This window comes from Rousettus aegyptiacus, unplaced genomic scaffold (genome assembly GCF_014176215.1).
Source record: "Rousettus aegyptiacus isolate mRouAeg1 unplaced genomic scaffold, mRouAeg1.p scaffold_m13_p_5, whole genome shotgun sequence".
NCBI lineage: Eukaryota > Metazoa > Chordata > Mammalia > Chiroptera > Pteropodidae > Rousettus > Rousettus aegyptiacus.
In genome coordinates, this window is record NW_023416308.1 from 34,518,754 (window position 1) to 34,531,921 (window position 13,168).

The following is a 13,168-nucleotide window of genomic DNA, read 5'->3' on the forward strand; positions in this document are numbered from 1 at the left end:
TGTTTGTGTCTTTCCTTGTGTTTATGGATCAGAGTGTTCAAGTGGTGGACAGGAGTAAACTCAGGACTGATGGTACTCCTGTGTGTCTATGAGAACTCATTGGCCACATGCCTATCTGTGGGCATATATGAAAGAGGATCATTTTTCCTGTCTTGTTCCCCTGATTCAACCTTGTAGAGGAGACACTCCTCTTTGAAAAACAGAGGGCTACCCTAGAAACAACGAAGAGACTGCCCTGGTTGGACCAGGCCTTAGATACATCATTCTGGGCACTGTGCTCAGCCATAGGCAACTTGGAGAGGCACACAACATGACTGACAGAGATGGCAGTGACAGGCTCTTCTAGCAGAAATATGCCTGGGCCATGGGTAGGGGAGGTGGGCAGAAAGCAGATGCCAACTTTTGATTAGAGCTATGGATGCGGGAACCTGAAGTGAGGGAGCCAGGAAGATCCTGATTCATACCAGGGTATCTTGGTACATCCCTTGCTGCCTTCTTCTCTACAGAGCAAGAGGTGGAACTGGGAATAGAACCAAGGAAATGAGGAAGAATCTTAACCTGGGTCTAGGCTGCCCCACCCTGGGACCACATTGCCAGACCACATGAAAGATTTAGGAGATGATAGGACAGGAGGGCCCAGAAAGCCACACACTCAGGGCCCACACTGTCTAGATGTAGGTCCCCATCCACTCCCAGCATTTGCTGCCAGCCCTTTCATCCATGTCTCCTCCACTCCCTAAGTCCCTCATTGGTGGATAGGGGCTTGTGTGAGGGCCAGCAGGGGAAGCTCCCTGAGACATGGCTGGGGAGCCAGGGTTCCTGGATTATCCAGTTGCCTCCCTCTGAGATCCAAGATGCTGAGCCCTTTCTTTCCCACCCAATTATCAGTTATTCCTCCTGTAAAATGGGATTGAAGCCTTCAATTGTCCTTTGTGATAAGGCTGATAAACATCTTGACTAATAAAGTTCAAAGGAAGGAGAGAAAAAGCAAAGGCTCCTAGCTACCCAGTTCTTATGCCTGCCTCCTGCCCAATTTCCCACTGGCAGGTATCCTCTCTGTCTGGGTCTGTCCAGCTGGTCATCACAGTTTCCAAACTGATGAATCACTCTTCCTGAGAAAAAAAAATGTTTAAAGGCTCCCCTATTTTGCATTTCTTCCTTTTCCTTCAGAAGGCAAATAAGATGCATGTACATGTGTGAGTGTGTGAGTGTGTGTGAGTAGTATGGTAGCATGGGTAGATATTCAGCAAGGGTGGAAAAATCACTTAATTATTCCTGACTTCAGAGTTTCTTCAGGGACTGAGTGAAAGGATATCTATTCCTGAGTAAGTGTGTAACTAAGAAGTGGGTTGGTGCATGTGGGGTTGTGTGTGTGAGAGATGGCATGTTTAACTGGGATGTTTGTGTGACTCAGAGTGTGCATAGCCAGAGATGTTTGTGTGACTGAGCAAGTATTGGTGTGTATCTGAGAGAAAGTGTAGATGGCTGTGAGTGCTGGGCATATTGAATGTGTCTGAGAATAGAGCGTGTCTCTAAAGGTTCTGGTGTTCAGAGACCAGGTCCCTGGAACAAGAGGAACTCTCTGGGGCCCAGGGTGGGTGGTAGGTTCTTGCCTGGCCCAGAACCTCATCCTTCCCCTGGGAGCTTCAGAGGCAGGTGGCATTGTGTTTCCCAGATGGAAAGCATACCTCAGTGGGGCAGGAGAGCTCTTTGCTGGGGCTACTACAACTGGTGGTTGGGTTGGGAGTAGGTAGAATTGGCATCTGGAGCCCCAGGGAAATGGGCTGGCTCAGAAGGGGCAGTGTCTTGGTCTAGCCTGGGTAGTAGGGTAAAGTGCATTGCTGGGAATGTGGGGAGGGGAAAAAGGGCTGGGAAGGGGTCATGTTTAGGATGGAGACGGGAGCCGGGAGCCGGACTTAGTGTTGCTCACACTGCACAGAGCACTGCCTTGACCTGAACTCGCAGCCCAGGAGGGACCTTGTCACAGTGGCAGACTGAGAGCTGGACCTAGTGACCTATCTGAATCTCTGTGAGTTCTGTTCTTCTCTCTGATATATGGAGCCATGGAATGTCAGATTTTAACCTCTGCTATATTTGAAGCTAACCTCTTCTTTCTGTAGATAATGCCAGAGGGTATGACTAGCTCAAGGTGACCAGCCAGTCAGGGCTGGGCTGGTCCCGTCCCAGACCTCTGGTTACTTCCTACCACAGAGGACTCTCAGTGAGACCCTGCTTCTTCTCACTCCTGTCTTCGGGCTCTCTCCTCCTGGCTCTTTACCCTCTGGTCTCTATATTTACCTTTCACCTTTCCTTCTGTCACCTCCCTTGAACCTTTCCACCCTGCCCCACTTTTCCGGCCCCTGACACTAGAATTCCGAACCTGCTCCCTCCCCGTATCCTCGCGCCCCGCCCTCTCCATCCTGCTCCCCTCTCCGATCCTCCATCACTTCCTCTTCCCCTCCTCCTCTCCTTTGTCCCTCCCCCTGACTCCCTTCCCCCGCCGCTGGTGGCCGCTCCGCCCCTCCCAGGGCTTTGAAGGCTGCTCGCTACCGCGCTGCTAGCTGCTTGGAGCCTGGAGCAGGCGCACGGGAGGTCGGCCCGCCCCCTTAAAGGCCTGGGGCGGGCCAGGACCTGCATGGAGGGTCCGAGCTAGTGGGGGCGAGCGGTCCGAAGATCCTGGTTCGGCGGTGAGTCTTCAGTTGGGGGCCTGCCGCAGCCCCCAAGCAGCTGGGCGTGGAAAAGCGCTGGCTGGGAGGGGCTTGAAGTGGGGGGCGGGCGCGAGCTGGAGGAGGTGGTTCTCTGGCCGGTCTTTGGGAGGTTGAGGCTGTGAGGCTCGATTGTGTGAGTCTTGATTGTGTGTGAGCCTTGAACATTTTGAGTGGGAGGCCTGGGCTTGGGGCCACTCCTCAGCGGGGCAGACTTCATCTTCTTTAATGCTAGGCAATCTCTTCCATAGGACCCGCCTCCGGGTGGGGTTGAATGAAGGGTCCTAGTTAGGATGAGGGGAGCCTGTGTTACGGCTAAGAGGTGTCTCTGATAGAAAGGGCCAAGGCCCTTACTTCCGCCTTCCCTTCATCCTGGTCTGTCTTTGGCCGGTCCATTCTGTTTGTGTGGCCAGGAGAGCAGTGACTGTCCTCTGTGAGTGAGTGAGCATGTATGCCTGTATCTGTATGTTTCTGTGAGTCTGTATATTTCTGTGTGTGTGTGTGTGTGTGTGTGTGTGTGTGTAGTGTTTTCCCCCTGTCCCTCACAGATTGAATGGATCCCCACCCCACGCCCGTTTTTTTTTCCCTCCAGATGTGCAGCTCCTCTCCACCCACCTGCACACTGCTTGGCCCTGAGCCCATTTGGGGATGGGCGCGGGGGTGGGCGGGGGGACTCAGACCACAACTTTGCTTCGCTGAGAAGGGGTTTTTTGGTGTCCAGAGTGGACTGACTTTTGGAGGTGTGAGGCAGGAGTAGGTAGAGAGGTTTCTTCCCAGATTTAGGCTGGCCAGGCCCCTGCAGGCATGGGACCAGAGTTGGGGCAATGCCTGGGGCCCCTGAGTGCAAATAGAAAGTTAATTTGGGCAAGAGTTGGGCTGCTCTCAGTCCTGCTGCCCTCTTGCCTGCTCTATTAATACAGATCCAACTTTGCTGCCTAGCATCACCTATTTATAGCCTAGAGGCAGCATAGCCACACCCCCCTGTTTGGAGGAGTGCGAGGAGTAGAGAAGGGGGCAGGGAACTCATAGCTGTAGTGGCCATGCTAAGGGTCTCTAGGTGCCCACAGCCTCCTTGGGTGGGCCTTACACGGATGGGCTGGAATCCACTCAGACTCTCCACCTCTTTCCCAGCCTAGACTGTGTGGTCAGGCTCCTGATCCCCCTTCCCCCTCATCAATCTAGGGTTGAGTGGGTCTGTCTAGACCTCGTGAACTCATCATTAATTAGCACATTAAATGGCTGAAAGGAAGAGGAGGGGCCGGTGGGGCTTTTTCTGAAACAGCTGTGGTTGTAATTAGATGTACTGGTGGTTGGCTATTATTTATTCCCATTATGATCATCCTGGGATCAGCTTCTCTGATTGGTGACTTGGCAGGGAAAGCTTCCCCCTCTCATAACCACCCATCAGCCTTTAGAACTGTTGGTGCCTGCCTGGGAGGGCCTGGGGGTGGGCCAAAGAAGTAGGTGGCTTTGTCTACTACAGTTATCTGCCATGGACTTCTCAGTCTGCCAGGCCTGCCCTGCCAACAGCAATGCCCTGTGTTACAGCAACAGGCTTTTCAGTATGGAGCCTGCTAAGGTACCCACGTGGCCTGGGATGCCCCGTGCCCTTGTGGCCTGCTTGAGCTGAACTGTCTCAGCGTCCAGGAATGTAGACTTCTCTGCCAGGCTTAGCTCAGATTGGCATGAAGTTTGGGGTGCCAAATGGCACCAGACTGGGTAGACCAGAGGCTGGGGGCAGGGGCCAGGGATGTGAACAAATTGGAATGGTGGGTGGTAGAGAGTACCAGGGCTCTGGTTTCTTCCAACATAGCATCTTTTTCAGGAGCCCTCTAGCACCTGGTGTGGCCAGGAGGAGGAGTTCTGCTAGTCGGCCTGTGGCACACCTGCTGCTGTGCACACTCCCAGTGCCCCTGGCTATATTTTCTGGCTTCCGCATACCCTCCCCCTTCCATGCACTCACACTTCCAGGGCAGGACTGGACTCGTGTCTGCTGCCTGGGAATGTGCTTGGCTGAGCCTGGACCCATTGGCTTAGGCTTGGCTACATTCCACAGGGAGACGTTGAAGGATGTCAGGCCAGAGGGTGTGTTGTCAGAAAGAGGGTGGTGGCTGCTCCCACTTTTGGAGCCAGGAAGCAATTTCTGGACCCTGTGGGGGCATCTGAGTGATCTATGGTTTTTCCCTGTCCCCCATCCTACAGCTTTGCTGTGATCCTGGAATTTGTTACCTTTCAAACTTACCCTTCCACCCAAGGGGCCGATAGATAGTCATGGGTGCAGGTCGGGTTGGGGAGATGAGCATGTCCATGTTCTCTGAAGAAGCTTCTCCATTTCCAGAACATTTTCACATACACTATCTTATTAGCTCTGCAAAGTCAGTGGTATCGTCCTCATTTCTCTGATGAAAAAACTACACTCAGGGAGGTGAAGTGACTTCACCTGAAGATCTCTGAGCTGGTAAGAAGAAGACTTAAGACTTAGAACTAGTACTTGGATCTTGGAGCTCTGCCCTGTGCTATTGAACCCTGCCAGTGCCTGTCTCCAGCACAGGTGAGGTCAGGCATGGACCTTGTGGATACTGGAGCGCAGGTGGAGATGGCTCTTTGGAGCCTGAAGTGAGCCTGTTAGTGCTGTGGGATGAGGGTTGCCTTACCCCTGCCTCCCCTTCTAAGCATTTTCTTTCCCTGAAGGCTGTATGTTGTGCCTGGGTCAATCCACCTTCCTCCGCTTTAACCACCCAGCTGAAGCCAAGTGGATGAAAAGCATGATTCCTGCCGGGGGCTGTACTCCTGGGTCTCCATACAGTCCTGGCCCAGGTATGTACTCAGTTGGGGTAGGAGATTGGGTTGGTGGTAACCCCTGTACAGTCCTCCTCCTCACCCACTCCAGCCACTCTTATAGTATCAGGGCAGGACAATACCCATGATCTTGGCTTGCTACCACCTGCCATGGGCCACTGGTGGTGAATGCCAGGCAGTCTGGCTACTGGGAGAGAGCCAAGAAGTGCAGCTCGGCTGAAATTGGGAAATTGGGAAATGTGCCTGAGAAATGGAGGACTCTGGCAGCCTGTGTCCCATTGCTCTGGAAGATGCAACCTCAGTACCTGGGACCCTGGCCCTCTTGTGTTACAACCAGGGGGCCTCATCCCAAGGGGGCAGAAGGAAGCATTAGGTTGAACCCTTGTAAGCTCTGGTGGGTCCCACCTGCTGGTGATCATGTCCTTGGGCCCTGCCCCACTCCCAGGCCATGCCCTGCCAGGCCATGCCAGCTGATGACTCAGTGGAGCAGCTGCAGTTTATGTGTGAATTATTGATCCCCAGAGGAGAGCTGGTGATTGTCTCATGGAACCGGCACAGCTTCCCTCAGCCCAGCTGCTTAGGGGGTGAGTTGTAGACTGGGAGGCTGCCAGTGGGCTTCCTATCTGAGACTTTGCATGGGCATTTGGATGGCTGTGGGATGACAGGTATCAACATGGTATTGGGACAGGTGGACATGTATGTCAGGTACACCTAGCAGAGTGGCATCGGTGGCTTAAGTGAATAGTCTAGGGATCTGAGGAAAGATGAGTGGTCATTGGGAACACCAATATCCGTGGTAACCCCTTTGAATGAGGTCCTCTACAGTCCTCATAACTTTGGACCCAAACTCAGTCTTGCATAGGCTTTTCATTCTCCTCCTCCACCATTCAGTCTTTTCTAGCCCCTTGGGACCTCAGAAGCCTGGGCTCCCTGTCCACTCTCTGGTTAGCTTTATCCTGCCTCCACCCTAGCCTTGCTGTACTACTCCCTCAGCTGTTTAGGGCAGTGGTTCCAGGGACTCCTGGTTGGTTGACCAGGACTGGGGCAGGGCAAAGGCCAGCTCTTGCTGGTGTGGCTTAATAGGCTAATTGGAGGCACTGAGCTGCACCTAGGTGCTAGCCGTCTGGCTTCCAGGAACTAGCTATCAGTTCCAGGCCCCTCCTTTGCCTCTGATTTTACAAACTGGTGCAGCACATACCCCTTGCCCATCCTTGGAGGCTTTTTGTGTGTGTTTTCCTGGTCTTGGTTGCTATGTTGGGAGGCCCTATTTTCTATTAGACTGGAACCCACCCTGGAACTTTTGGCCAGCTTCATAGCTGACCCCATCCCTTTTGCAGAATTTTTACCTGTTCTTCCTAAAAGAGAGAGATCGGAGATACTAAGGCAGAGAGGAACCTAGTCTTAGGGTGAGTCAGTAACAACTAGGCTTAGAAGTACCTGGCATTATTGCCAACTCTGTCCTAAGTTATAAAATTTTAGAGCCAGAAGATATTTGCCCATCCTCTTCCTTTACACAAGGGGAAACTGAGGACAAAGTGACTTGGGTAAAGTTGCACAGCCGGTCAATGGCAGAGCTAGCACTAGAACCCAGATCTCCTGGCTTCTTCTCCGAAGTCTTTGCAGCCCAACTTTGCTAGAAGGAGGTGGGGTAGTGCCTATGCTCTTATGCATATGCAGCTCCCCAAAATTGAAGACCAGGGCCTGAGGCATCTTTGCATTTCCATTGAGCAGAATCAGAAAGCCTGGTGAATGGGAACCACACCCCACAGCCTGCAACTCGGGGACCCTCCGCCTGTGCCAGCCACAGTTCCCTGGTGAGCTCAATTGAGAAGGACCTGCAGGAAATCATGGATTCACTGGTGCTAGAGGAACCTGGAGCTGCTGGCAAGAAGCCTGCCATAACTTCCCCACTGTCGCCGATGGCTAATGGTGGTCGTTACCTGCTGTCCCCCCCAACTAGCCCTGGTGCCATGTCTGTGGGTTCCAGCTATGAGAACACCTCTCCAGCCTTCTCTCCACTCTCCTCACCAGCCAGCAGTGGAAGCTGTGCCAGCCACTCACCCAGTGGGCAGGAGCCAGCATCTTCCACACCCCCACTAGTGCCTGCCCGTTCCTCTAGCTACCATCTGGCCCTGCAGCCCCCACAGTCCCGACCTAGTGGTGCCCGCTCCTCTGAGAGCCCCCGACTGGGCAGGAAAGGGGTTCATGAGAGGCCTCCCAGCCCTGGCCTTCGGGGTCTGCTGACAGACAGCCCTGCATCTACTGTCTTAGCAGAGGCCCGCAGAACCACTGAGAGCCCCCGGCTATGTGGGCAGCTGCCTCTGGTGGCTATCAGCCTGAGTGAATACTCAGCTTCCGGTGCCCACAGCCAACCCACCAGCATTCCTGGTAGCCCCAAGTTCCAGTCTCCAGTCCCTGCTCCCCGAAACAAGATGGGCACACTTCAGGACCGCCCTCCCAGCCCTTTCCGTGAGCTTCCAGGTGCTGAGCGGGTATTGACAACCAGCCCCTCACGCCAGCTGGTAGGCCGAACATTTTCAGATGGTTCAGCCACCCGCACCCTGCAGCCTCCTGAGAGCCCCTGCCTGGGCCGGCGGGGCCTGGACAGTATGCGAGAACTCCCTCCCTTGAGCCCATCTCTGTCCAGACGGGCTCTCTCCCCCATGCCCTCCCGGAATACTCCAGATCCCAAACTAACTAGGGAAGTGGCAGAGAGTCCCCGGCCGCGGCGCTGGGCAGCCCATGGGGCTTCACCAGAGGACTTCTCCCTGACACTGGGGGCACGGAGCCGGAGGACACGGAGCCCCTCACCCACACTTGGGGAGTCCCTGGCACCCAGCAAGGGCAGCTTCAGTGGCAGGCTGAGCCCAGCTTACAGTCTGGGCTCTTTGACTGGGGCTTCGCCCCGTCAGAGCCCCCGTGCCCAGAGGAAACTTTCCAGCGGAGACTTACGGGTGCCTGTCACTCGAGAGAGGAAAAATAGCATCACGGAGATCAGTGACAATGAGGATGACCTCCTGGAGTACCACCGGCGACAGCGCCAAGAGCGGCTTCGGGAGCAGGAGATGGAGAGGCTGGTGAGCAGATGCCGGGGAATCTGTGGACATCCAGGGCAGGGCCTCTGCCAGGGTGTGCACAGGCCAGCTGGCAGAGTGGGAGGGGCCTATGTGCAGGGCCTGGGCTTCTTAAGCTTTCCCACTACAGTAGGGACCAGAGAAGAACTTTTTCGAAGTTTCTAAGGCTTTAAATTCCTGATAATTTTGCATTTATTCTATAATATAGCTTTGGTTTTAATGTATAAATTAAGTTTCACATTATTTACCTGAATTCAGGGAAGCTCTAGGAAAACATACCACATTTATGGTTGAGGTCTTGCATCTCTCAGTTTGAGAAGCAGGTCTTAATGATGAGAAGGCTGAGGCCAAGAGAGAAGAATGAGTTTGTCCAAGGTCACACAAAAAGTTCTGGCAGAGGTGGAATTAGACTCCAAGTCTCCTGTCTTTCCAAGTCTTGTTCTTTAGAAAAGCCCCTCATCCTTCTTTTTTGCTTCACTTTGGCATCTATTAATGGGTGGGGTCATCTGAGAATGTGGGCCACAGAGAAGAGGAGTAGAATAGGATGGGCAGCTCCTGGTCTGACCTGGGCCAGCCAGTGTGATTGTGATCATGTGCACTGTTGTGCATTTGGGGCCTGGGTGTGGCTCTGGGCAGCTGTCATAGAGATGGCGTCTGAGCTGGATGGGGGCTGGGATTCACCAGATAGCACAGGGAGCTCAAGGGACTGTGATGTGTACACACTTGAGCATATGTACAGGAGAATGGATTTTGCCCTTTCTCTCTTGTGAGCAGAAGAACTGGGTTCCTGCGGGGAACCAGGGACCCTGGGATTGTTTTGAGGAGAATCAGAATTGAGGTTTGTCTGGACACCCTTTCATCAGAGGTAGGGACAGCTTTGGGTAAGGTGAGGGTGTCGGAACGTGTGTTTATTTTGGGTGAGAGAGAGAGATGAGACAAGATCTCCAGTCTTTGTTACTATATCTTCTCTTCACTCTCTAGATGAGAAAGTTTGGTCCACTCTAGGGGCTCATCTTGGAGAGGGGACAGTGAGCCTGGCAGAGTAGTGGATCCAGCCTCCCCACCCTCACGCATAAGCACACACCTCACCACTAGCCCTGACCTGTCCCACCTGCCACTTTAAATCTTGGAGGCTGCCTGCCCTGCCCCTCCCACCTCAACCAGGCTACTTATCTGGGTCCTGGGGTAAGGGAGGGGGCACTGGTCCAGCCTCCTGGCTGCTGAAGCTCTGTTCCTGTTTTGTTCTTTTTCCATGGAATTGGGCAAGCAACAGGAGGGAAGCTGGGTAAGTGTATGGGGGGCTCATGGCCAAACTGTACATTGTGAAAGACATCTGAGGTAGAGGGACCACAGAGAGAGAGGGAGACACAGACCTGGAGCATGATTGTACCTTCCCTTCTAGGCCCCTGGGAAATATCTGAGTGTGCTATATGTGGGGAGGGAGCGGATTAAGTGGAAGGGCCATGGAACACACATGGGCCTGGGCTTTTAAGGGCATGCAACCACTTACTCTATCAGGAAGGAGCCAGGAGCCGAGGGCTGCCTGCAAGTGAATTGGAGTTGAGGTGAAGATGAGGAGGATTATGGCCCAGGTCTGTCTGGCAGGCTATATATGTGCGAACTGTGCCCCTCAGGTCCCTGTGGATCTGTGGGTCTGTTTTCTAGCCCTGTGGGTCAGTTCCTACCTATCTGTATGCTAGACAGTGTTTATCTGTGTGAGCGTGTGCCAGTGTGCATTTGTACATGTCAGGGCTGGTGTCTTTGTGTGCACCTGTCTGTTAATGTAAGTCCAGGGCACAGGTTGTATCCTTGTGTGTCAGTGCTGGTATGTGGGGGTCTCTCTGTGTGCCCTTGTGTAATGGATTTTCATGTATCTGTGTCAGCATGAACACCTGAGTGTTGATCTTTGTCTCATCTGGTCTTTAGTCTCTTTACCAGGGATTTGTGTTCTTATGTATGTCTGGGTGTGTCCCTATGTGTCCACAAGGAAGCCCACCCTGGGATAGAATGAGAAGAGAAACAGGAAGACGGGAGGGGTTAGCCACATGGGCGGGTGGCACAACAGCCTGGTCCCTTCTCCTTACTTCTGGGACATCCTCCTTCCCTCTGCCTCCTCAGACCTTGGGGTTAGGGCTCTCCTGACTTGATTCTGAGTCTTGAGCCCCAAGTATCCTAGTTCTCTCTCCTGATGACACTGTGCTTGGCTTTAGCCCCACCAGGACCTTGCCTTCTCCACCTCATGCCCTGCTCTGTCCACCCTTCCCAGGAACGCCAGCGCCTGGAGACCATCCTGAATCTGTGTGCTGAGTACAGCCGGGCTGACGGGGGACATGAGGCCGGAGAGCTGCTCAGCATTGGGGAGGCCACTGCAGCATTGGCACTGGCAGGCCGGAGGCCCTCACGAGGCCTTTCAGGGACCACTGGGGCCTCTGGGCAGAGCAATGAGGAGCCTGGAAGTGCCACCCAACGCCTGTGGGAGAGTGTGGAACGGTCAGATGAGGAAAATCTCAAGGAGGAATGCAGTAGCACTGAGAGCACCCAGCAGGAGGTGGGATATAGGGGGCTGGGTGGGATGAGGAGGCCAGGGTCAGACCTGCTAGGAGGCAGGAGAGGCAGGCATATGTGGATGCCAAGGCCTAGTGATGGGGAAGTAATTAAAGGATTGAGTTTGGGAAGAGATCGGGCATGAGAGGTGTAGAAACAAGGCAAGGAAGAGAGGGAGGTGTTGATGAGTTTGCCAAGCTATAAATATGCTTTATGACTTATGTTTCCTTGGGGCCCCACCCAGGCCTAACGCTCAGTGGTAAATCTTTATTCCATTCAAAGGAACCTGCATTGCTCAGTTCAGCTGCCCTTTCTAAGTACCCTGAGGAATGGGGATCCATTCTCTTAGTGTTATCCTGGAAGGCTCTATGCTTCTCCAGCTGATGGCTTCCCTCCTCTCCAGCACGAAGATGTACCTAACACCAAGCTCCAGGGAGAAGTGTTGGCCTTGGAAGACGAACGGGCTCAGGTGCTAGGGCGAGTGGAGCAGCTCAAGGTCCATGTGAAGGAGCTGGAGCAGCAGCTGCAGGAGTCGGCTCGAGAGGTGAGCCATGAGGGCCCTGGCTGGACTCTTCCTCAGGCAGAGTGAAGACCCCCACTGTGGCCTGAGTCCAGCTGCCTTGACTGACCTTGATGTGGACCCTGGTGTTGTCCCCAGGCTGAAATGGAGCGGGCGCTGCTGCAGGGGGAGAGGGAGGCAGAGCGGGCACTGTTGCAGAAGGAGCAGAAAGCAGTGGACCAGCTGCAGGAGAAGCTGGTGACTTTGGAGACAGGCATCCAAAAGGAGAAGGACAAGGTAACCAATACCTGGTCTGGCTCAGTTCTAGGGACCAGAGTCCTGGGAGAGACGAAGAAATGCTTTCTCTGGGGCCTCACCCCTTACCTCATTATCCTTCCTGCAGATTGGGTGGTCTCTGTACCCCTCAGGGGCAGGGGCCTTGTCCTCTGTGGATGGTCCAGCTTGGAAGGCACTGCGGGCTGGGCTGGTGTCTGGGGTTTCTGTGCTGTGTCTGGGTGCCTGGGTACCTGCCATTCTGGGCCTTTCATGGCCCTTCCAGGAAGTACCAAAGCTATTTCTTGGGCAGTGAGCACAGCCTGAAGGACTGGTGTTGGGGATGATTTAGGTTTGTGTCCCTCCATCTGGAGAACATTTCCCTCCAAGCAAGCGTACATCAGGTGCTCAGGACGTGGTCTTTAAGAGATGGCCCTCAGGTTTCTGAGTCCCCTGAGCCTTCAGGATCTGCAGCCTCCCATCCCAGATGTTCCTAGCTCCTGCCCCTGCCCCTTTCAGATTTCGTGCCAGCCTGCAGGGGCCACTTCATCCCACAAGGGCTGTGCCAGCCACGCCCAAGATGCCCGGCAGTGTGCCAAAAGCTCTGAAGTGGTGAGGGGCCATCTATTTCTGGACTTGACAGTATTTTTCCAAGAATTAATTTTCCTGATTTTTGAGAATGTCCTTCTCTGCCTCTCAGTTTTGAAGCTCTTAAAAATACTTTGACAATCTCCCCCTTTTTTTGAGCTTTGGCTCTGGCCCCCAAACCACACTCCCAAATTCTGTGCCAAATTAACTCCATGCTTACCAAATAGGCCTGTACTAACGTCCCCTCTAATCACTGTCCTGGGCTCTCCGCATGCCCCTAACTGCCAGTGCCACCCAGGCAGGGCTGAGCCATCCTGCTTTTGCACTAACTCCATGGGCACCTCTGTGCCCTTGGCCTTTTTTCCCTCTAATGTGGCCTTCTTCCTTTCTTGGTGTGGGACCCCAAGGTTTTGATCAGAAAGGGGGCACAGCTCAACTTTACTCAATAGGGCATTAGCAGGATGGGGACAAGGTTTGGGAGAAATGCTTGGCTGAGAAGCTTCTCAGAACAGAGAGCTCTTCCTACTTCGAAAAGCCTGGGTGCCGCCGCCACAGACTTGGAGGGACCTGCTGTCCTCCAGCCATCGGCCTGCCTACCCTCCAGAGTGGAGGGGTCAGGAGGTCCAGTTGTGAGGGCATGGCTTGTGAAGGGCCAAGTCAGGGATCCTGCCACAGAGGGGCTACCC

General features: G+C 53.9%; 1 protein-coding gene across 13 annotated transcripts in view; it reads left to right on the forward strand.

Moving 5' to 3' along the window:
- Positions 1-13,168, forward strand: part of PHLDB1 (pleckstrin homology like domain family B member 1) — a 44,189-nt gene that overhangs the window by 9,007 nt on the left and 22,014 nt on the right. For 12 of the 13 annotated variants that reach the window (XR_004950811.1, XM_036220528.1, XM_036220531.1 and 9 more), the window contains 5 exons: positions 5,397-5,522; positions 7,236-8,581; positions 10,845-11,126; positions 11,526-11,666; positions 11,781-11,918. Coding sequence is in view for 12 of the 13 variants with exons in the window: in XM_036220528.1 (XP_036076421.1) it covers positions 5,397-5,522; positions 7,236-8,581; positions 10,845-11,126; positions 11,526-11,666; positions 11,781-11,918 (2,033 nt within the window). In the remaining variant the exon portion in view is untranslated. Of the gene's footprint in view, positions 1-2,493; positions 2,688-5,396; positions 5,523-7,235; positions 8,582-10,844; positions 11,127-11,525; positions 11,667-11,780; positions 11,919-13,168 lie in introns of those variants that run through there. The other variant, XM_036220536.1, reaches the window with a different exon arrangement.